The 22,985-nt window shown below is 31.5% G+C and overlaps 1 protein-coding gene across 1 annotated transcript; it reads left to right on the forward strand.

Annotated features, from left to right (window-relative positions):
- Positions 1–5,749: 5,749 nt before the first annotated feature.
- On the forward strand, positions 5,750–7,391 carry LOC114385878 (probable galacturonosyltransferase-like 3). The gene has a single exon (XM_028345925.1). The coding sequence runs from the start codon at positions 5,855–5,857 to the stop codon at positions 6,875–6,877; it is 1,023 nt and encodes a 340-aa protein (XP_028201726.1). The 5' UTR covers positions 5,750–5,854; the 3' UTR covers positions 6,878–7,391.
- Positions 7,392–22,985: the final 15,594 nt, after the last annotated feature.

Consider the following 22,985-nt stretch of genomic DNA (forward strand, 5'->3'; position numbering starts at 1 on the left):
AAAACAAAACTCAGTTGAATTTAAACCAACTTTAAATATCTAATATTCGAGTTCAATATAATTATATTTTAGTGGATTATACAATTAGTTCTACCCAATATTGGAACAAAACTTCATGGAAGAACCACATATCCAGAATGTCTATTTCTTCATGGGTGCTGCGCTGGTTTGTTCGGTGGTGAGTGATGGAGATCAAGGATCCAAATCAGAGCTAAATATAAGTGATTTACTGGTGTTTTGTGGTGTTCCAATTACAAGAGCTTGCGTGAAGAGAGTTAAAGAGGTTATACTAGCCTAATCGTTTAGAATTCAATTTATACAAATTTAGTCATAGATAGCAACATAATATTAGAAAAGTACCTTGAAAAAAAAAACTTGGTTATAATTAATTGGAGCTTTGGAAGATTAAATGGCTAAATGGGTGTATTTAGAAATATTAGAAAAGTACAACCAGGCTTAAAATATGTATTGACATTAATATGGGCGCCCATGCATGATTAAAAAAATCTAATTTGGACTTCTAATTATCTAAAAACAAATTGTTCTTCTAGTAATCTAATTTCATAAGGTGAGAATTCATTCATTTTGGTGGTTGAACATTGCTTTAAATAAGAAATTTCATATTCTCTTCTCTAAATAAAATAATATCTTTTTTCCTTTTAAGGGTTGTAATAACGTATTAGAATAATATCAAGAATTATGAGCAGTCATTTTTAATAAATTTTTCCCTTTTAGGTTTGAGATTGCGAAATTTTCATTAAGACAAAGATTATCTTCGGGGAAAATGTGATTTTAGTTTCTAGTTAAACTTAATTTTTGCATCTCACATATATTTTCAAGTTGTTGAATTTATTCCTTTAATTTTAAAAAATGAATGAATTTAGTCTTTTCTTGAATTTAAATTTAAAATTCTTCAACTCTTCATAGTCAAAATCAAATCTACATTAAAATAAAGTCATTTAAATATTTTATTTTGTCTTGAATTAGAAACTAGTGTTTTTGACCAACTGAACCAAAGACTAATAATATATGTCATACAATATAAAAAAAATATTTTATTTTTATTAGTATATTGTAAAATATTAGTTTGTAGATAATTTTGCATTAAAATTACTTATGATAATTAATTGATTTGATCAAAATATAATTACCTTAATTCCCATAATAACGTGTGCTTTTTTATGAATTATTAGAGAGGAAAATCTAGCAGCATTTCCACACAAAAAGAAAAAATGATTTTAAAATACTTTTTTTTAAATAATCTTGAGGTATTCATTTATGATTTTTAAATAATAGAAATAAATTTTGTGATATTCAAGACTATTAGAATTTTCTTATGAATTCAATAAATTATTCTATTGGTATTCAATTAAGATTTTTTTATAGTTTAAAAAAAGTCTTTCATTGTTCAAAAATATACAAATTTCGATGAATTCTTTTTTAGGATGAATTTTAATGAATTTTTTGGTAGAAAATACATATCAAACAATCTCACTCAAACCCTTGAGATTTCATGAATTTTTCTTTCTTTTAATGCTCATTGACATTTTTCCTCATCATATATAATCCCTTGTTTTTTTGTTGAAAGCGATAAACATTTATAATTTTTTATTGTTTTGATCCATGAACAACATGTCTTGGAACATGTGATATGAGAGATCTTCACAATTCTTTAAATTTGGAATATCTTGGTTACATTTTTATTTTTAATGGAGGTGAGAAGTTGACTCATATATAAGTAGATAAATATATAAATGGTTTATTTTTTGGTACATGAGCTTTTTTTACTACATCTATAAATGAGGTTTGAAACAATTGTTGAACATGATTTTTGTTTGGTGTGATCATTATTCTGAAAATGACTACAAGTAACTATGCTAATGAACGTTGCAGTATATAATTTTTATACCATTAACAAAATTGATAATTGAACAGAAATGAGCCTATTGTGTTTGTAAATATGTTAGGGAAAATTAATTCGTTATGTAACAAGTTTATGGTTCTTTTTATAGATGATCTTATTTAAAGTGTTAGGTGAGAAAAATTCATGGACCTTTATCAATAATTTTGAATGTTTTTTAAAAATTTACCAAATCCTTTAAAATCTTAAAAATTTATAATGTGTTTTTAAATTTTATGAATTCATTAAAATTCAAATTACAAAATCCTAATCATAAAAGTCTTTTAAAAATTTTTAAGAGTCATTATATTCTTATAAAATCTTTTAAATTAAAATCCACAATTTTTTTTGTTAAAATAATATTTTAAAATCCTAATCCAATACCTCTAATATGATTTTTTTTTCAACATCATCGATACACTATCAATATTCAAAGATTTTTACATTGTTAAGTAAATAAAAAACTTTTATAAATATATATAGAGAGATAAAGAGAGAGACTTATATGAACACAATCCTAACACATCATATTTACCATCATTAAAAACTAAAAATTAAGTTACAAACTAGATTTTATCTCTTCATTCATCCCTCTTTTCTGCACTACAACCCTCATCCTCGTAGCCTCATCTCTTTCTTCCTCTATTGTCACCCGTAGCCGCACAATCCACCATGGCAATTCATTGGTTAAATAGAATATTGATTAAATAAATTCCATTGGATCTGTAAAATTTTCATTTTTGATTCCCTCAACAAAGCACTACATGTTCAATTTGTGGTTATTTTGGCATATGATTTTAATGAGCGACTTTGGCATATATATTTTATCATGCAATATACAATGAGCAACTTTTGCACATGATGTTATACAAATAGTAGCTTTAACGATCGAACAACAATTTATGGTTAGGTTCAGTACAGAAAATTTGAAAACATTTTTTTTTTAAACTGAACCTGATGGAAGCTTGCTTGTGGAGCTTCTATGGAGGCTGGATCTTTGAGCTTCAATGAGGTCCTTCAATGGTGATTTTTCACCATGGAGATGCAGCGGAAGACAAAGGAGAAGAGGTGAGAGGAGGCGCCATCCATTAAGGAATAAGCCATGGAAAAAAGAGCTTCACCACCAAGATGAGCCTTGGATAAGAAGCTTGGAAGGATGCTTCAATGGAGGAAAAGAAAGAGGGGGAGAAAGAGAGAGGGGGGAGCACGAAATTGAAGGAAGAAAAAGGGAGAGAAGTTGAACTTTGAGTTGTGTCTCACAAGACTCTCATTCATCAAAGTTACAACAAGTGTTACACATGCTTCTATTTATAGACTAGGTAGCTTCCTTGAGAAGCTTTCTTGAGAAAACTTCCTTGAGAAGCTTCTTTGAGAAAACTTCCTTGAGAAGCTAGAGCTTAGCTACACACACCCCTCTCATAACTAAGCTCACCTCCTTGAGAAGCTTCCTTAAGAAGATTCCTAAAGAAGCTTGAGCTTAACTACACATACCTCTCTAATAGCTAAGCTCACCTCCTTGAGATGAGAAGCTAGAGCTTAGCTACACACCCCCTATAATAGCTAAGCTCACCCCCATGACAAAAAACATGAAAATACAAAAAAAAGTCCTTACTACAAAGACTACTTAAAATGCCCCAAAATACAAGGCTAAAACCCTATACTACTAGAATGGCCAAAATACAAGGCCCAGACGAAGGAAATACCTATTCTAATATTTACAAAGATAAGCGGGCTCATACTTAGCCCATGGGCTCGAAATCTACCCTAAGGCTCATGAGAATCCTAGGGCCTTTCCTTGGATCTCTAGCCCAATCTACTTGGAGTCTTCTACCCAATGCCCTTGCGGAGTAGGATTGCATCAGAACCTAATTAGAAAATACTGCATCCAAACCAATCAAATTACTTCTTTGATTCAATATATTATATTCTAAAATTTGAATCGAACTATTTAGGGCTACTGAATTGAACTATTGTTATGTTCTGAATTGAATGGGAAAAGCACGTTGAGAATATGGAGAAAGGGAATTTCACGATTTCAAACTTGTGCATTGCAAGTTTTGTTGAACCTAGGATATAGAACTTTGATTTGGTAGCAAAGGTTCATAATGAAGAAGATTTCTGGAAGGGAGGAAATAATTCTTGTTGATGAAAGGCCACAAAGTCGAGCGAGATGATTTTATGGTGGAGGAAGAAAGAGATGTGTAGATAAAATGATGAATGAAGAGAGAAATTTTTCTTTTTAATTACTAATGATTTGTAAACTTTTTTATTGGATGATACTTAATCGTTATCACTTGTGTCGTTTATATAAGCATGTTGAAGTAAAAAACAAATCATAAACATCAATGATCTTTATCATAATTTACAATATGATCATTAAATTGTAATAATAATTATTAAATTATACGGATATTTCTTTTTTTGAGTTTAATACAATTACATACTTCATCAAAGTCTCTCACTTCATACTTCTTAATTCTTATTGGGTTAGTACTAGGAAAATTTCAATCGGAGCTTAAAGGGAATAAAAGAGTAAAAAAAATAGAATATACATAAAGCACGATGAAATTTGAAGGTCAAATTAAAACATTCGTATAAATGACCAAAATTAAGTTTTTAATTCATAAAAAATGATAATACAATAAAGATGACACAAGGGGGGCGAGAGAACCATTCCATACCTGCTCTCACCTTTGAATGAATCACACTCAACTCAATCAAATATTCCATTCTACTCAATGGTGCTATCTCGGGCAAAACCGTAAATATAGCAACATCTTAACACCGTTTCAAACTTATTAAAAAAAATGCACACTCCTAATATGATCATCCACGTCATACCAGTAATATCCTACGTGTCAACGTAACCTCGGTCAAGTTAACATAATTCTTCGATCCAACATATTTTTTAAGCTTAATTATAATTTTTTGGAAATTTTATCTTTAATTTTTTAATTGAATACATTTTATATATAATTCTTATGAAACTTGTAAATCATTTATTCATTAATAAACACAAAATAAAATTACCAAAAAAATAAAAATTAGGAATAGAATTTTCCAAAAATAAAAAAATTGAGTGCAAAGTTTATAAAAAAAATAATGAGAATAAAAGTATAATTTGATAGGAGTAAAATCTACAAATGTCTTAAAAGTTGAAATAAAATATGTTAAATTAATTTATTAGAAATAAAATTTATCAGAAATTAAAAAATTAAGAATGAATTAATATTTTAGTCCTTTAATTTTTAATTTAAATTTAATTTGATTTTTTATTTTTCTAGTATTTTTGTTCAATTTAATTTTTAAAATCAATTTATTTTTTTAAAAAAATATATTTTATGATAATTTAAAATTATTTAGTGTCGGTTTTAAACAATTTAAGTGTAAAGATGGAATTGAATCAATTTAAACAATTAAATTGAACTAAAAAAAATTAAATAATGAAATTGAACCTGAATAATAAATTAGAAAAACAAAATTTATATTTAAAAAAAAATAATTGTACCACGCGCGTGATTACATGCTAAATAATAATTACAGTAACTAATTTAATTGATTTATTTATTACATAATTACATTTAATATTCCCACCTCCCACTTCCGTCAACAACGACAGATTCCGACGCAAATCGCGATTATCAGATGCAGACAAACCCACCGCACGCCTCTTCCCTTACTTACCTTCCTCCATCAAATCACAACCGTTTATTTCTGATCGCGATATAGATCCAACGGTGACCATGAAAACGACGTAGTAATAATAACAACAACGCCTACATGTCGAAGCTATAAAAAACGCGTCTTTCCAGCCTGGCTTCCTACCATGTTGTTCGATCCGGGGCCCACAACCCAACTAAACTTTCAAATTACCAAAATACCCCTAAACCTTCACAAAAATACTCTCCAACACTCTTCGCTGTCTGGTTTTTTCGATTCTCCCCTTTCGTCACCATGCCACCGACACTCTCACTCTCACTAGTGTTGGTGGTGCTGTTTTTCGCCGCCGTGGACGCGCATTTTCCGGCGACCGGCGAGCTTCCAACGTTCCGCGAGGCGCCGGCATTCCGCAACGGAAGAGAATGCCGCAACCGCCCGCGAAGCGACTCCGTGATCCACATCGCGATGACGCTTGACGCGACCTACCTCCGAGGCTCCGTCGCCGGAGTGTTCTCCGTGCTGCAGCACGCGTCGTGTCCGGAGAACGTCGTGTTCCACTTCATCGCCACCACGCACCGCCGCACGGAGCTCCGCCGCATCATCACCGCGACGTTCCCGTACCTCTCCTTCCACCTCTACCACTTCGATGCGAACCTCGTCCGCGGCAAGATCTCGTACTCGATCCGGCGCGCGCTGGATCAACCGCTAAACTACGCGCGCATGTACCTCGCGGATCTTCTTCCGGCGACCGTGCGGCGAATCATTTACTTCGACTCCGACCTCATCGTCGTTGATGACGTGGCGAAGCTCTGGAGCATCGATCTCCACGCGCGCGTGCTTGGCGCGCCGGAGTACTGCCACGCGAACTTCACCAACTACTTCACGCACCGCTTCTGGTCAAACCCTAGCTACGCGGCGTCATTTAAGAGACGCGACGCGTGCTACTTCAACACTGGCGTAATGGTGATCGATCTGTGGAAATGGCGCGAGGGAAGATACACGGAGAAGCTTGAGACGTGGATGCGGATCCAGAAGCGGAACCGGATCTATGAACTAGGTTCGTTGCCACCGTTTCTGCTTGTTTTCGCCGGTGACGTGGAGCGCGTAGAGCACCGGTGGAACCAGCACGGCCTGGGCGGCGATAACCTCGAAGGTCTCTGCCGAGATCTGCATCCCGGTCCGGTGAGTTTACTTCACTGGAGCGGCAAGGGGAAGCCGTGGCTGCGAATCGATTCCAAGAAGCCGTGTCCGTTGGATAGTCTTTGGGCTCCGTACGATCTCTTTCGCCACTCGCCGTCACTGTTCTCCGATTCGTAGAATCGCAGCCAGGGTTTTGGTGCGGGTGCATGGTTTTTTGCCGTGGGGAGTGCGTCACTCGATTGCTGCCGCTTGCTCCTCGTGATGTGAAATGACGTAAAAGGACACGCGAGTGTGAGTGAGATGTGTATTCCTGGATAAAGGGTGACGTGGCTATGTGTTTGGGGTGTTATGATACGATACGGTGACGTATTATGAGTTTGGATGATGATTGGGTTGATGGTTATTATGTACAGTATTCGTAGGCAGATAGTATAGTACAGCATGCACACTCTTGTGGTAGGGTATGCGCATTGTGCACTCTTCTGTATTCTTACACTTGGATGGATGATTCTTCCCCTAAGTTCTAGTGTTTGTTTATTTTTTGTACAAATAAAAAGGAACTAAAAGAGTGTAGTGTGGTGGGTGGTATCTGGCATGGTTGACGGTGCAATTATCATTTTGTTTCGATCAGACCAAATAGAAAATAAAGAGTACAATACAGCAATGTTTCAAGATATTTTAAGATTAAAAACACTGTTGTCACAAGCAGGGTTAAGACTTGAGAATGTGTTTATTTTCGTTTTTAGGAAAAATATTTTTTTATTTAGAAAAAGGAAAAATAATTGTGAAAGTTTATTTTTGAAAAATTTCAGTGTATTTCTTTAAGGATTGAACTTTAAAAAGGTTATATTTTAATTGCTTTGACTTTTGAGAAGTTATTTTGAAATTATAATGATATTAAGATTAAAAAAACAAATTTTAGATTATAATAAAATAAAAGCATTTTTTATTTTACATAAAATTTGTAGAAACTAAGATACTCTTTTATATTTTCTGAAATGTATTTTTAAAAATAAATTGCACAAAATGGATCTTAAATTGCGGGTAACCAGTGAGGCTTTGTCTTGGTTCTTCATAAATTGTCCTAAGCAAGATACCTTTTCACTTGGTTTAAACTGAATCTGTCCATGTAATTTTTTTATTAAAGGACTTGTTATTTCTTTACATGCTTAGTGGTACTTAAATATTTTGAAAAGTTCTGTGAATTATTTTATTTTGAAAAGCTATTTAATTTTGTAGAAATATTAGGAAAATTTGTTAAGGTCAATCAATCTAGTGGTTGGAGATTTTAAGAAATTTGTATGAGGTTTTTAAATTCAAACTCTATTAATGTTATTATATAATAAAATACGACAAAAATTAAATATTTTTTTATGACATTTTATTAATGACATTGCCTATGGTGCAAGTATTGTACATGTTAATGGTAAACAAAACAAGCACCAAGGTAAGTATCAAGACAATCATCAAGTCTTAAAAGGTGAAGTTGGGACTCATATTGCCTTAATTTGAAGTTCCATTTCAAACTTAGATTTGTCAATGTATGTTTAGTTTGCGTTGGAAATGTTATGGTGTGTATTTTAACGTAAATCTAACGGATAAAAATAAAATAAATACAAGAGTAAGGGTCTTAATTTGATAAAATTACTTTTGTCGCAAATAGTTTTGCAACGAATTCTCAAAACTCTCTCGGTTAATTGAAAAGTCACATGTTCTTGAAAAGATTGACAAGCTATTGGTTAAAGAACTCTATCAACAAATGTCTAAAGAATTCATGTAGATTGTACTTGTTAAAGTCCTCATAGATTTAGAAAAGTAAAGTTTTGAGAACTAACAATTTAATAGTAATGTGAGACTACTTTAATAAGAGCTTGTAAGGCCTTCAAGTCACATAATTCATATATTAAAAAAAAAGATCGGTGAAGAAATGAAGAAAAAATAACCTATGAATGGAGATGGCTATCGTAGAATCCAACTAGGAGCTATAAGACTTTCACATGTGTACAACACTTGAAGTAATCTAACTGAGTTTTGAACCTGGAGTCATTTAAGGTGAATGTCTGCGATACAATTTGATTTGTGTTCTTTTGGATGAATGTTATGACATTAAATAAAAGTTCGATTTTTCTTTCTCTCCCTCTTTTTATATTTGTATATTTTGTTTTGTTGCAATTGTTTTTTGTTTAGGTATTTTAAGTAGGTTTTGTGTGTTTGTGTTTATTGCATCAATTAAACTAAAATGTGATTACTACATTGTTGTTGGAATTTTTTTCCCAATATGAGGATTTCTTCTTAACAATATTGCATAGTCTATTGCAGAGAGAACAAACTTTTAAAGGGGTGATAACCATTGTTGAATAGTTAAAAAATAAATAAAATCAAGAAATTTTGTAGCACAGGATTAACCTAGGTCGAATTTAAAAATATGATTCAATTTGTTTTTTACGTTCATTCACTTATAAACAGAAAGAGGAGAATTTTATCAAACAGTTTGTAAGCGAATATAATGGAATGTGAAAACACACAAAAACAAAGATGAAGAAACAAACCAGAACAAGAACAAAATACAAGTCACGTTTAAAAGCATCAATCCAATTCACCAAACTAATGCAAATCGAATTATCACAGTTATTATGAATGATGTTCAGTGTGAAAGTTCACTCAAATGCATTCGAGAAAGTTCAATCGAATCAATCTAAATTGTTTGAGATCGCAAATTTGATTGGAAAATCATCCAAACAATCTCTGATTAAATTTTGAAATTAGGAAATGAACCCATAACCTAATTCATTTTCAATGCTAAGCATAATCATAATCATGAAAATCAATAATAGGATTGAAGAGAAAGATGAATATTCACAAAGATTAGAGATACTAAACCAGAACTCAAATTCAGCCTTACTTGGAGTGAATTCTTGGATTGATTAATTGTTTAGCCCTCCATGATCATCACCAATGGAAAAGCCACAAAATTTTGTGCAAGAAAATGGAACAACAAAAGTGAAAAGATGAACAATGAAGAACAATTGAGAGAAAAAGATAGAAAAGAGGAAGCTTGCAAAACAAGTAACCAATTTTGTTTTTTACAAAATGAAGTAACTAACTAACTAACTATATATAGAGTGACTACTCAGAAGGGAGTGATGAGCCTTGATTAGACCCATCTAATCCATCTAATTAAACTAATTACACAAAACAAGCTCAAACTTGCAACCCAATTAATCAAGTGTAGAGATTCTAACTTCCAAGCTCAATTTGATCCTCGAAATGGTAGAATTGGCCAAAGCTTATTTGTAACAAAATTAAATATATTTTTCTTAGATTTCCAAGGACTACTCATACTCTTCATTTGGAGTTCTGCAGTATCCTCTAGGTCCTGCACAAAGACAGATAGGTCAAATAAACACAAAATCTAAAAATTAGTTACAATTTTCAATTAAGTTCAATCATTTGCCTAAGACCAAAATTGACTTAAGGTGAAAAAATAAAGGTCAAAGAGATGTAAATCATGCTAAAAAGAATAAAAAAAATATTAAACTACAAATGCTCAATCAGGGGAAAAACTTATGCATAGTCTGGCGAATGTTGTTGATTTTTTTTTCATAATAAGAGGATTTATATTTTACAATAGTGTGTTGTGGAAAGAATCAAGTTTTAAAGGAGAAAAACTGATGCAGAGTCTGAAAAATGCTAGATGTGACAACTTAAAATCTATTATGAATAATCATGTATCTTTTCTTTGTTTTAAACTTTGATTAGATAATTGTGTCCATCAATGTACTTAATGAAGTATTTTACTTTGAAAAAATATGAGTAATTTTTTTTCTTTTTTTATTTGTTTATTACATGAAAGTCATGACATAAGTTAAATTTCTTGATAAAAAAATGCCTTTCAATATACTTTAACAAGTACAAAAAGTTGTTTTCAAATATAATCATACACCATTTTTAGACGAAAGGAAAAAAATGAAATAAACTGTTGAAATATATGTAAAAAGTGCATAAATACACAAATGTATTGTGTTTTGAAAGAGGCAAATACATCCAAGTGCATGAGTGAGCCAAAATGCATATAATGAAAACTAATGATTGAAAGTACAAGTAAAAGTCAGAAGCCTGGGCCTACCCAAAACAAGTACGTATAGAAGTAAAGGTCCTAAACTCGAAGCATCTCTAACACCCACCCCGGTGTGGAAACTACACCCAAGCATAAGCCAACAAGGTCTGCACATAATTGGGATACCCAAGGAAGTGATCAACACCTGTGGTCACGTTGGGCATCATCGCCTCCAAGTTCACTCATCCTCGAGACGGGGTGTTGGCTCTATGCTCGTCGTATGACCCTAAAATAAAAACGTATGAGTGTGTCTTTTTGCTTCATCAACCAAAACAGAAAAAGCCCTAACACAAGTCAAAATACACAAGACTAACAACTACTGCGTTGTGGTTATTTGCCAGATCTCACACCCATCTTAAGGCATCACATCTTACCTTCTCAACATACATAACACACTGATCAGCTGCCATTGGAGCTCCAAGAACTTAGTAGTCTTACAACATTTTAGTTTGGAGTACACCTTTACCATGGTATAATGACAAGCTCTCACTGGCCAATTATACCTCGCATTTTTCGGCATTGCCAAGTTGGCAATGAGGAAAACGCAACCACAAACTGAGCACCACATCCCCTAGAAACAACAAGTCTTTAAAGAAACATTTCTTTGAAGAAACGTTTTCTAAGTGATTGAGTTTTTTTAACAATGTTTTTAAAGTAAGGATAAAAGAAGATGTAAAAAATTATAAGGCTTAAATACAGTTTTGGTCTCTCTATTTTTCCTAATTCACAAACTTAATCCCTTTATTTCAAAATAATGTCTCTATTTTAGAAATTTTACAATTTTGGTCTAGTTCTCAATTTTGGCTACACTTATATCTTTTATTTCTTACAATTTTATTAATTATATCATTTCTTGATGGTACCTTAAATGAATATGTTAGATTTAAAGGTTTAATTGAACCAAAATAAACAAAATAAAAATGTAGGAGAAATTGAGGATTGACCAAAATTGTGAATTTTATAAAATAGAAGGGGTATGAAGCAAATGTCTTTATTTTAAAATGGAGAGATCAAAATTTTGGATTGAGCAAAATAAATAGACCGAAATTGTATTTAAGTTTTGTTTCACTATGTCTTTTATCCAAACAATAAAATGAAAACTCTTGTTTGATTCCATCATAAATTACCCAAACAATGGAATCACATTTTTATTTCATTCCATTCCAATCCTCTTTCTGTTTTGATATCTACCACCAATCTAAATATAACCTAAGCTTATCTGTATCACCTTTATTTGATTAATGTTAAAGTAAAATTTATATCATAATTAATTTAATTTTAATTAAAAGGTTTATTTTTTAAAAAAAGTGACTAGTATATATATATATATATATATATATATATATATATATATATATATATATATATATATGGTTGGATAATAATTCTGCTATCCTATCTTTTCAAAGTGGTGGGTATTGTAAATATAAAGGTATTAACAGCGTCAGGGATCTCCTCATTATCATCATTTGTAATGACTTTTCCATTGAAATCCATTTTAATAGCGCTGCGTATTTTTTATTTTTCATCATTAGTGAGATAATTATCCCACTATCCTTTTAATTGGTCGAAAAATCCTACAACTAGAATATCTATAATTGTTTCTTCTGAACACACATAGGATGTTTGGTATGTCATGGCTACCATGGTCATGTTTTGGAGTGTATTCATGATATTATATTCTATTTGGGCATCTATATTCCATTCATAGATGTTGTTTGCACTAAAGCTTTTAAAATTACTTTCGCTTCTTTCTTCTAGTAAAAGATCAGGGGCGGTTGGCCTTTGGTAATAAAGTTTGGAAGGTGTTTTCCAATGTTTGGTGTTAATTGGATTGATATCTTTTCCAGATATTGAACCTTCCTCAGTTACTTGTTCTGAGTTTTGGTCGCTATCATCGTTAGTGACATTAATTAGTTTGGAGGTGTTTCTAGTTCTCATCTTAAATGATTCCTCCGACGGTTGGGATGTTTCAGGGATGATTTTAAGTAAACTATTAATCTTGCTTAATAATTCACTATTGTTATCACTTATTTCCTCTGTAAGGGATTTGTTTTTTTTTCTAAGTTCTCTGAATTTTTGTTTTGCCTTTTCACTAATCTTAAAAGGTTTAAATAAGGGTTTTTCTTTTGGAACATGTGATGTTGATCCTTCATGGTTTTTAGGCTTAGGAGATATTTTTTTCTCTACTAATGGATTCTCCTAATAGTTGGTGTAGTTAGCCTGTTCCATTAGGCTTCTGATGTCTTTTGGGGTAATGTCTTCGTTGACATCTTTCATTTTAAAGGGTGTGGCCATGACAGGTTTATCATTACTATCTTTGACCTTTGGCAATTGATACTGTGTTGTAGGAGGTAATTTCGATTGGATTAAATCACCATCTTTGATTTGCAGTTAGAAATAACATTGGTTGTTGGATCACCTATTATGTCCTGTTTCCAAGGGTAATCTAAATTTTCTTTAATGGTATAAGCATGAAACCAATCAAAGAGGAATATTAATTTTGACTCTTTCAACAAATTCATAAAGTTTGTCTTGGATTTGCTTTCTTTTTAACCCCTTAAAATGTTGAAAAAACCATTTCCTTTGAGGTTCATTCTCTGGAGAATAAAAGTCTTTTCTAAGGGTTTCCTTATCAATGCTAAATTCGTCAGATAACATCAAAAGGTTCATGCATAAAGGAATATGTTGGAGATTGTATTGATTTTTGGTCATCCTCTTGTTCTTGATTGTACGTGGTTCTAGGTATACTAGAAGTCGTATCTAATCCTTGGAGGTTTATGCTAGAAAACTGGTTATGTGACTCAGATCTAGATAACCCTACTAGAATTGACCGGGTCCTTATTGAAAAAGACCTTCTTGCTGATGCATACTCAAATTGTCCTGAGGCCTCTATTCTGGACGAGAAAGAGTTTCTCCTACTGAAGGTTATTTCAACCTTACTAGAATTATCTTATTTAATTTGCTCTATGGTAGGGACAAGTCTAGGGACTAAAGGTATAGCCTTGTCCATGACCCATTTTTCAGGAAGAGTTACCTCATCCCATTTTATGGTTATGGGAAGAGAAACATTAGTCTTTGTCATATCGGTGATAAACAAAGTTGTCTCTCCTTTTTGGGGTTTGAGAAGGACTCTTGATGCATAAGTGTTCATGACTTTATACTGGATCCTATAAATTAAAGCTGCTAGAATTGATCCATCTTTCATGTCAAGGCCATGAAAGTGGATATTTAGGAATATGAAGTCAAGAATATTTCTATCTGTTGAACAAGTGGCCTTAATAACTTAAGGCATGGGGGTAAATTAAGTCTTACAATTCCCATTAACAAACTTTTAACCCCCTTCTAAATGATAAACTCAGAATGCAGAAGAAGAAACAACAATCAATTTAATAATGTTCTTTAAACATGAAAGACAAAATTGATTGTAATAACATAAATGAGATAAGGGAAGAGAGAAATGCAAACTCAATTTATACTGGTTTGGCCGCTTCCTGTGCCTACATCCAGTCCTCAAGCAACCCACTTGAAATTTTTCACTATCTTTGTAAAAATCCTTTTTACAACTTCTGAACACCCAAGGAATCCCTTTCCCTTATGTTCAGGAAACTTATAATTCAAGAGACAAACAGTCTATTGATTACAATTTGACTTTGTGAGAAGAACAAAAAGATTTCTCTCATTTAAAGTGGATAATACAATTTGAAGTTCCTGGATGACCTCTCAATAGATTTGCAAGTGTAACCCAAGAGTTGTCGAGAGGGCATTTGACAATGAAGTTCTCTTGAAATATCTCTCTCTTGCTTTTTGAAATTAGACACACATATATATAGGCCCTTCGTGCCTTTTCAAAATGGTTTGAAGAGATGTATCTTTTCAAAAAGCTTTTTCTGAATTTTTTCATTGGTAATCGATTACAGATTTCTGGTAATCAATTACACATCATGACTTTTGAATTTGAATTTCAAGTGTTCCGTTGCTGGTAATCGATTACAAACATCTGGTAATCGATTATAGGTTCAAAATTCAAATTAAAAATCTTTTTTAACAACTATTTTTCAAAATTGCCTTCTGGTAATCGATTACACTGCCTAGTAATCAATTACTAGAGACTTGGATGTCTTGGAAACACTTTGTTTTGAGGCAAGGCTTGATCTTGAGTTAATCTTGAAGCAAAACTTTGTTTGTTGAAACAACTTTGTATTAATCTTAAAACAATGTTTATCCTTTGAAGCAACCTTGTTTGATTATTCTTTGGCATCATCAAAATTATGTATTCATACATTCACACTATCCATCAGACTCACCGTTTTGTTTGGGTAACAGTTGAAATAGATTGGTCCTTGTCCTAGGCTTGTTTCTACTGTTCCTATTAAAGAGTCTTTAAATTTGTTGTGTCTAATATCTCCAAGACACATTAAGACTGTTGCGTCTATTCTCATGTCAATTAGTGGTTTGATTGCTATTTGGACACATCCTATGTGTAGGTATTTATATTTTCTACTATGTTCAAAGATTGAATTTTTTGATAATAAATGAAATTATTGCCCTATGTCCTGTCCTAGAGGAATATTATTTTCTACAGCCTTAATTATATAATCAAAATTGTGTTTGTCTTTAATTGTCTCAGGGACATATAATATATCCTGGGGGATTTCTGGAATGCTCCAGTCATCCATGTTTTGGTTTATCTCCTCTAATTGAACTTCTTCATTGAAGAGATTTTGTTCAGGGGTGACCTCGTGAGCCTGATTGTCTTGCTCAATGAGCAAAGTTAAGTTTCTTGGGTCAAAGTTTGAGGATGAGAATGACGAGTTTGAATGAAAAGAAATACAGGAAAATGATCGTAAAAGACAAGACATAATAATTTTCATCCTCTAGTATATTTGCCTTCATGTGGTTCCATAGAAAGATTTACATAAGGGATATGTTACAAAATTTCCTGGATTCGGAAAAATAATAATAAAAAATAACTTTTTTTTAATACGATTTGAACTTTACTCCCATAGCCACTAGTATATTATCTCTTAATATTTTATTTAAACAATACATCGCCTTACTGCCCTTTTTCAACCATGGGACTTATTGCTACAATATTATTCAACTAAAATATCAAACTGTTGTACTTCCAAGAATACTCTTCAAACACATATTGTTTAGATTAAAGTTACTGTACAAAACATTTATTGTGCATACTTCCAGATCCATGAAATCAGTATACATATCCCCTAACGAAAAATATTTCTACTTCCCCATCAACACTAGAGATCAGCAGAATAAGATCAAACAGACAAGTGAGAAGTAAGAAAGATGGAATATGGATGATCAAGATATGGGTGGTATCCTCAAACAAAGAGTTAATACCCAATAAAATGTCATTGCATACACATGAGAACATTGAAATTCTGCACAATTGAAATATTCAACTGTGAAGAAAAAAGTCTTAGCTATTGTTTTGTGCATTTCCAAATTCCAATATGATTTATTAAATCAAAAGTTTTTAATTAGGGTTGACTGTAAGTCAGCCAAAGATATTTTACAAAAAGACGTCAAAAAGCTTGCCTCAAAACAAATTTTTGCGAGATGGCAAACAATTTTAAGTGTTTTTGATTTCGAGATAAAGTATATCAAGGACACTTCAAACTCTCTACTTGACTATCTTACCCGTGAATTCTTACAGAGAAATTGCCATGCCACCTAGGGCATCTAGCACCTCTTTATGAGGAGGAAGAAGTACAAGTAAAGATTTCAAATTGACTCTACCAGAGCCATCCTCCAAAAAGAATTCACCCTCAAAATCTGGGTCACCAACCCAAGTTGGGTTATTAACTCAGAAACCAAAACAAGAAGGGTCATCTATCCAACTAGTTTCAATTAAACCTGAGTCATCCACTTAGGAATTTCCTAAAAATCAAACATTAAAACATACCAAGGTCGACTATGCCTTCCTAATAGAAACACTATTGGCCCTCCAAGAAATTGGCCTCACAAAGCTCCCAAAGAAAACATGGGCAGACATGGCCTCTGAATCAGATGATGATTTTGAAATTGATTTACAAGTCCTTATTCAAAAAACCAAAGAATCTAAAGTTGTTTGTAACCTTCCAAAAGAAAAAGAATTATTGACCACAATATCCCAAAGGGCAACACCAACCTCAAAGCCAACTAACAGTTATATTTATAAAAATAAATTTTCAACTGTTTTGCAGATGGAGCCGGAGTATTGGGACAAAAATCCCTTTAAGGCCACAGCCAAGGCATTTCCTTTTGGATTCCATTTTAAACTAGTAGCTATAAAAAAAACTAGAACTTTCCATGAATTTATTTTAATAGACTAAAACTCAATGTTTATCAAACACTTCAAAGACCCGAATGATCCGCTATTGAACACCCATTCAACAATCCAAATCTTAAAAGTTTTGCAACCAAGACAATTTGGACCAAATTTAAATGAAGTAAAAAAATTATTGGTTGCTTTTGATCCAAGAGGTTATACTTACTGGGATTATATGGATGCTTGGAATAAAGTGTTTTGGCACCAAAACAATAAATATAAGCATTCCTGGCTGATTTACTTCAAGACCAACACAGTCTACAATTTTCCAAATTGGTTCCTTTAGTGGTGGTATTTTTTTGGTCCAATTCCCGAAATTTTCCTAAAGCAGGTTCAACAAGGATTTGCACAATTTAACAAAATTTTTAATTCTTAGGAATCACGAATTCCCGCAGATTTAAAATATTTTTCCAGTTTTGCTTTGTTTGGATATTTTCATGGCAATACAGATATAACAAGACTGAAAACAACAAACAATTCCCATCACTTCAACAACATGCATTTGTCAAGTGGTGGAATCAATTCGATGCATCCAAAGCCGAACCAGATCAGGTAAAAATTTGGTTCAAAGCCCATCCGGAGTTCTTGAAAGTAGCTAATCCTGAAACTTCCTTGTTTCTCAACCAGAAGTCCCAATTAGCTACCTTCCTGGCTGGATCCAATTCTAAAGAACACCTAACCAAATACTTGAAGGAAATTTCGTAATTACTGTTAGACAAGTGGCCTCAGATATCTTAAGAAGGGGGGTTGAATTAAGATATTCCAAACTGTTTCCCCTAATTAAAAATCTATTTCACTTTTTACTCAAGTTATGAATTCCCTTAATGACAATCTTCTTAAATATTAATTCAAATGAAACAATTTGAATATGAATATAAAGCAATAATAAATAAAGGAGATTAAGGGAAGAGAAAATGCAAACTCAGTTTTATACTGGTTCGGCCACACCCTTGTGCCTACGTCCAGTCCCCAAGCAACCCGCTTGAGAGTTCCACTATCTTGTAAATTCCTTTTACAAGTTCTAAACACACAAGAACAATCCTTCCTTTGTGTTTATAATTCCTTTACAACAAGAGACTCACAGTCTCTTAATCACTTAGAGAATGAGAAGAAGAAGAACAACAAATCTCTCTAGAAAGAGATGGATTTTACAGATTGAGCACTCAAATAATTCCTTAATGAATTGCAATTGAATTGGCCAAGGAATTCTTAAGAGGATAAAATGAATTTGCTCTTTGAGAGGATAAACACTTTGTTGTTCTGAAAATCTCTGAGCAATTTCGTGTTTAAGTCACATATATATAGACCAATGGTGGTCATGAATAAAGCCTTTGAAAAGTTGTGACTGTTGAAATTATTTTTCTGAAAATCCTGTCTGGTAATCGATTACAGTAATTGTGTAATCGATTACAGCTTTTAAAATTTGAATTAAAACGTTTACTAACTGCTGGTAATCGATTACCAAAATTGTGTAATCGATTACACAGTCTAAAATTTCGAATTCAAATTTTTGTAGCTGTTATAAAACGTATTTGGCCACTGGTAATCGATTACCAGGATGTAATCGATTACCAGAGAGTAAAACCTTTGAGAAACACTTTTTAATTTAAATCACTTGGCCAAACCTTTGCTAATTCAATTAGGAATTCCCTTCCTAATATTCTAGTGATCATCTTGATGTTGTGACTTGTAATCTTGAAGTATTGTCTTGAACTTTAATCTTGAAAAGCCCATTTGCATCAATTGCAACACATCATCATGATCATCATCAAAACATCAAAGCCAATTGTATCTACAATACTTCAAAAGGAAGAAGAAGAGAGTTCTTCCTCAAAGAAAGAAAACACCAAATCTTCAAAAAATGATGAGGTATTTTACCAAAACGAGGATGATTATTTTGGTATTTCTTTAGATGACATATAATTCAATTTTACTTTTTCTGTAGAAATAGTTCTAGTCATGTAACATGTACTATAGCTACAGTTCAAATATTATGTCTATAAAAGGAGTCCTCAATTCCATTGTGAGGTACCTTTTCAGACAGATAGTCTTGTGTAGCTTGTAGAGAGAAAGGCTTTGAGAACTCTTTTTGTAAGCTTTTCTTTTTCAAATAAATTTTCAAGTTCCTTCTTTCATCTCTGATCGAGGCCGTACCCGAATCAAATAAACATTAAAAATGCAGTATCTAGGAAGTGATCCTAGGTCGTCTCCCAACGAGCAATGAACAACCAAACGTTCATAACAGATAGTAATAAAACAGTAACAAATTGGGGGGGGGGGTTGTTTGTTTTTGTAATTTAAACAACGACCAAATTTTAATTAGAAAATAACAGAATTAAAACATGTTGTTTCCCCTTGATTCACAAGAAGTCTCTTATCCTAGGTTACGAGAATTTATCTTGTTCAACCACTTAATCCAACCTTAAATTAAATTACTAAGCGAAAATTAACATAAGACTGCCATTATGTGATTAAGCAATACATACACCAATTAATCATGAAAGAAACTGATCATTAAACATGAACGTAAATTAAGCTCAGAGACAATTAATCAAGTACTAAGCATGCATGGATTAATAAAAACAAATACAAAGTAATTGGTGAAGAGGAAAAACTGATCAGAATTCAATAATAATAATAAAACCTCAAAGAGAGTTGTGCTTGATCCTCAAGAGAAAACAACGCTAGATACTTAGTCTTCCATTAATCAGTAAAAAATGAAATTGCAGATTGAAGCGCAAAACGAAATTGCATATTGAAGCGGAAAACGAATATTATTGCTACGTGAATAGTACGCATGAACAGTAAAAACTAGAATTGCAAAACCTCAAATTATTCCCTCCAAACGAAAAAAACTCCAAATGAAAAAACTCCTTAAACTAAAACCTTGGTGCTGTTATATAGGTTCTCAACCCCAAAGCTTACAAATCTATTTTAAGTCCAAGCCTATAAATAAAATAAAATCTGGACAAGATAAGATAAGATTTGATAAAATAAAATCTAAATGAAATAAAATCTAGATAAGATAAGATAAGATAAGATCTAGATGAAATAATATCTAGATGAGATAAAATCTGGATAAGATAAGATTTGGTAGAATAAAATTGTCTGCTCTCTTCAAGTCCAAACCCAATTACTTATAATTCTCATGAAATTAAATTAAAAACACAAAATTAGTCCAGTTGACCCAAATGATAAAACTGCATAATTAATTTGACAATTAAGGCTAATCAGTAATTAAAATGGTGACAAAAAGGGTTAAGAAATAGGAGAAAATAATGACACATCAATCTCTCTTCTCCCTTCTTATTGATCATGTGCTGACTACCGCCCCTTCAGTCTCTTCTTTTCTTTCCCCCTAACAGATTCAGTGCGTATTACCGTTGTTTCTGTTTTCTTTTTAATAATGTTTTTGATGTTCTAAGTTTTCATATGCTTATTTAAATTGTTCATATTAACATATGTTGATCGTCCATATTCCATCTTTCTTAGTTCTCACTTGTCCGTTTGATCTTATTCCGGGCTGATCTCATATATATATATATATATATATATATATATATATATATATATATATATATATATATATATATATATATATATATATATAATTAAATACACAAAAGAAATAAATTTTCATTGTATATTTTTTCTAAAAAGCTAAATAGAAGAAGCATGTTTCCATTGTGTTAATTTCTAGATAGGTAGGTAAGTTGTGTATTTTGTCTAAAATAATCAACAATATTATTTTTTGTGTAAAGGAATAACACAATAGAAATATATTTTCATTGTTAAATTTTTATGAAAAAGTTAACACAACAAAAACATATTTCAATTGTATATTGTGAAGTCACACCTCTCTAATACAATGGAAACAAGTTTGCGTCAAGGGTAATTTTGTATATATATATATATATATATATATATATATATATATTGTAAACTTGGAGGTAAACTTGCAGAAAATTTGTGTGGGAATAGCCACACCCAATAGAGAATAAGAGTACCTGGTTTGCCTAAAAATCCTTCGCAATAGTATATAGCATAGTGATAGGACTGGAGAGAATATTGAAAGGTAAGCTACTGTGTAAGCAGAGCAAGACATTGATTCGATTAGATGCCCATTCACACTTCATTATTGGGTCAAGGTCAGGTAGTATACAGCCCAACCCAACTAATTGGGTACCTAGCACATTGGTATAAGTACGCCCATTATGGATGTTGGGGCAAGTCCTTGTATCTAGCCCAAAAAAATGAATAAATCTTAACCACCGTTTATCTTCTAAGATTAAAGTGTGCATAGGGTAAAATCGTGTAAAGCAAGCTCCAAATAGTGGTCTGATGATACGGACATGCACCGCATGTGTTGGACACATATTTCCCGTGTCCAACTTGTTTTTTTTTTTAACCTTCGACATGATTCAACATAATTTTTGTTATTTTTCTTTTCAAAATCATATTTTTTAAAATCTTAAAAGATAAAATATTAGATTTTAAATTATAATAATAGATTATATTTTTTATTATTTCCTGTTCACGTTATTTATGCTTCCTAAATTTTTTTAAAAATCTTAAAGATAAAATATTATATTTTAAATTATAATAATAGATTAGAATTTAGATCAAATCAAATTAAAATAATAACACTTCCAACATAGGATCTTGTATTTATTCATAGTAATCTTCGTCTTCTTTCAAGAAATTTTTCATAATATCATCAAGAAATTAATTGTCGAATATAAGTTTGGATCACTTGATGAGAATGAAATTATTGAAGTTACTAATTTATCCATTGATGAATCAGAAGCTGTGTTTTTCAATGGTAATGATCAAGAAGGAAGAGGAAGAATTAAGATTAACAATTTTTTATTTATCTTTTTAATTATGATAATTTATCTTAATACTTTTTAAGTGAAACTCTTTATTAAATATATTAGCAAGTTTATTTTTAGATTATTTTTTAAAGAGACAACTTTTATCTTGTGAAATTTTCTTTTGAATGATAATAATGCGATTATATATATATATATATATATATATATATATATATATATATATATAATTAGTGAGTAAATAGTCTATATCTACTGATTGTTTGAAGAATTTTAACGGTCATTGAAAAAATATTTTATTAATTTTTACAATAATTACCTAAAAAATCATACTAACAATGATTTTCAATTGAATAATAATAATGTAACGGTACACTAAAAACTAATTATATAGTTGTATAACTCTATTAGATATACAAATGCTCAACATGAACCATTTAGATGGGCTTAAATCATAATAACTGGAATAACAAATGTAGTAGATTTTTCTATATTTTTTTATGGATTAATTACTGTTTTAGATATTGAATTTGGAGTTTTTTTTAATCTATAAAATTTATAATTGTTTTTTTCTTAAATTTTGATTAATTTTTTTAAATTTTTTATATAATAAATTAATACTTTATGATAACATGTAGTTGTCATAAATTAATTTTTAGTTTTTAACAACTTGAATTTATATTTTAAATCTGTCACATAGGGTTAAAAAACAATCATAAAATGTTAAAAATTATCATAAAAGTATCAAATTTATTATGTTAAAAGACTAAAAAATTAATGTTAAAATTCAGAGATTATTTTTTTTTTTTTTAAATTTGAAAGATTAAAAAAACATATCCTTTAAATTTAAAAACTAAAACAATAGTTAAACTTTTTTTTATATAAGAAGAAAATGCTAACAAAACAACTAAAAAGAAGTGAAACTAAACAAGAAAGGCCATTGAACTGATTGAAGAGACTATGAAACGTCTAAGCAAGTATATAAGAGGCAAATCGTGTAGG

Source organism: Glycine soja, chromosome 2, assembly GCF_004193775.1.
Source record: "Glycine soja cultivar W05 chromosome 2, ASM419377v2, whole genome shotgun sequence".
Classification (NCBI taxonomy): Eukaryota; Viridiplantae; Streptophyta; class Magnoliopsida; order Fabales; family Fabaceae; genus Glycine; species Glycine soja.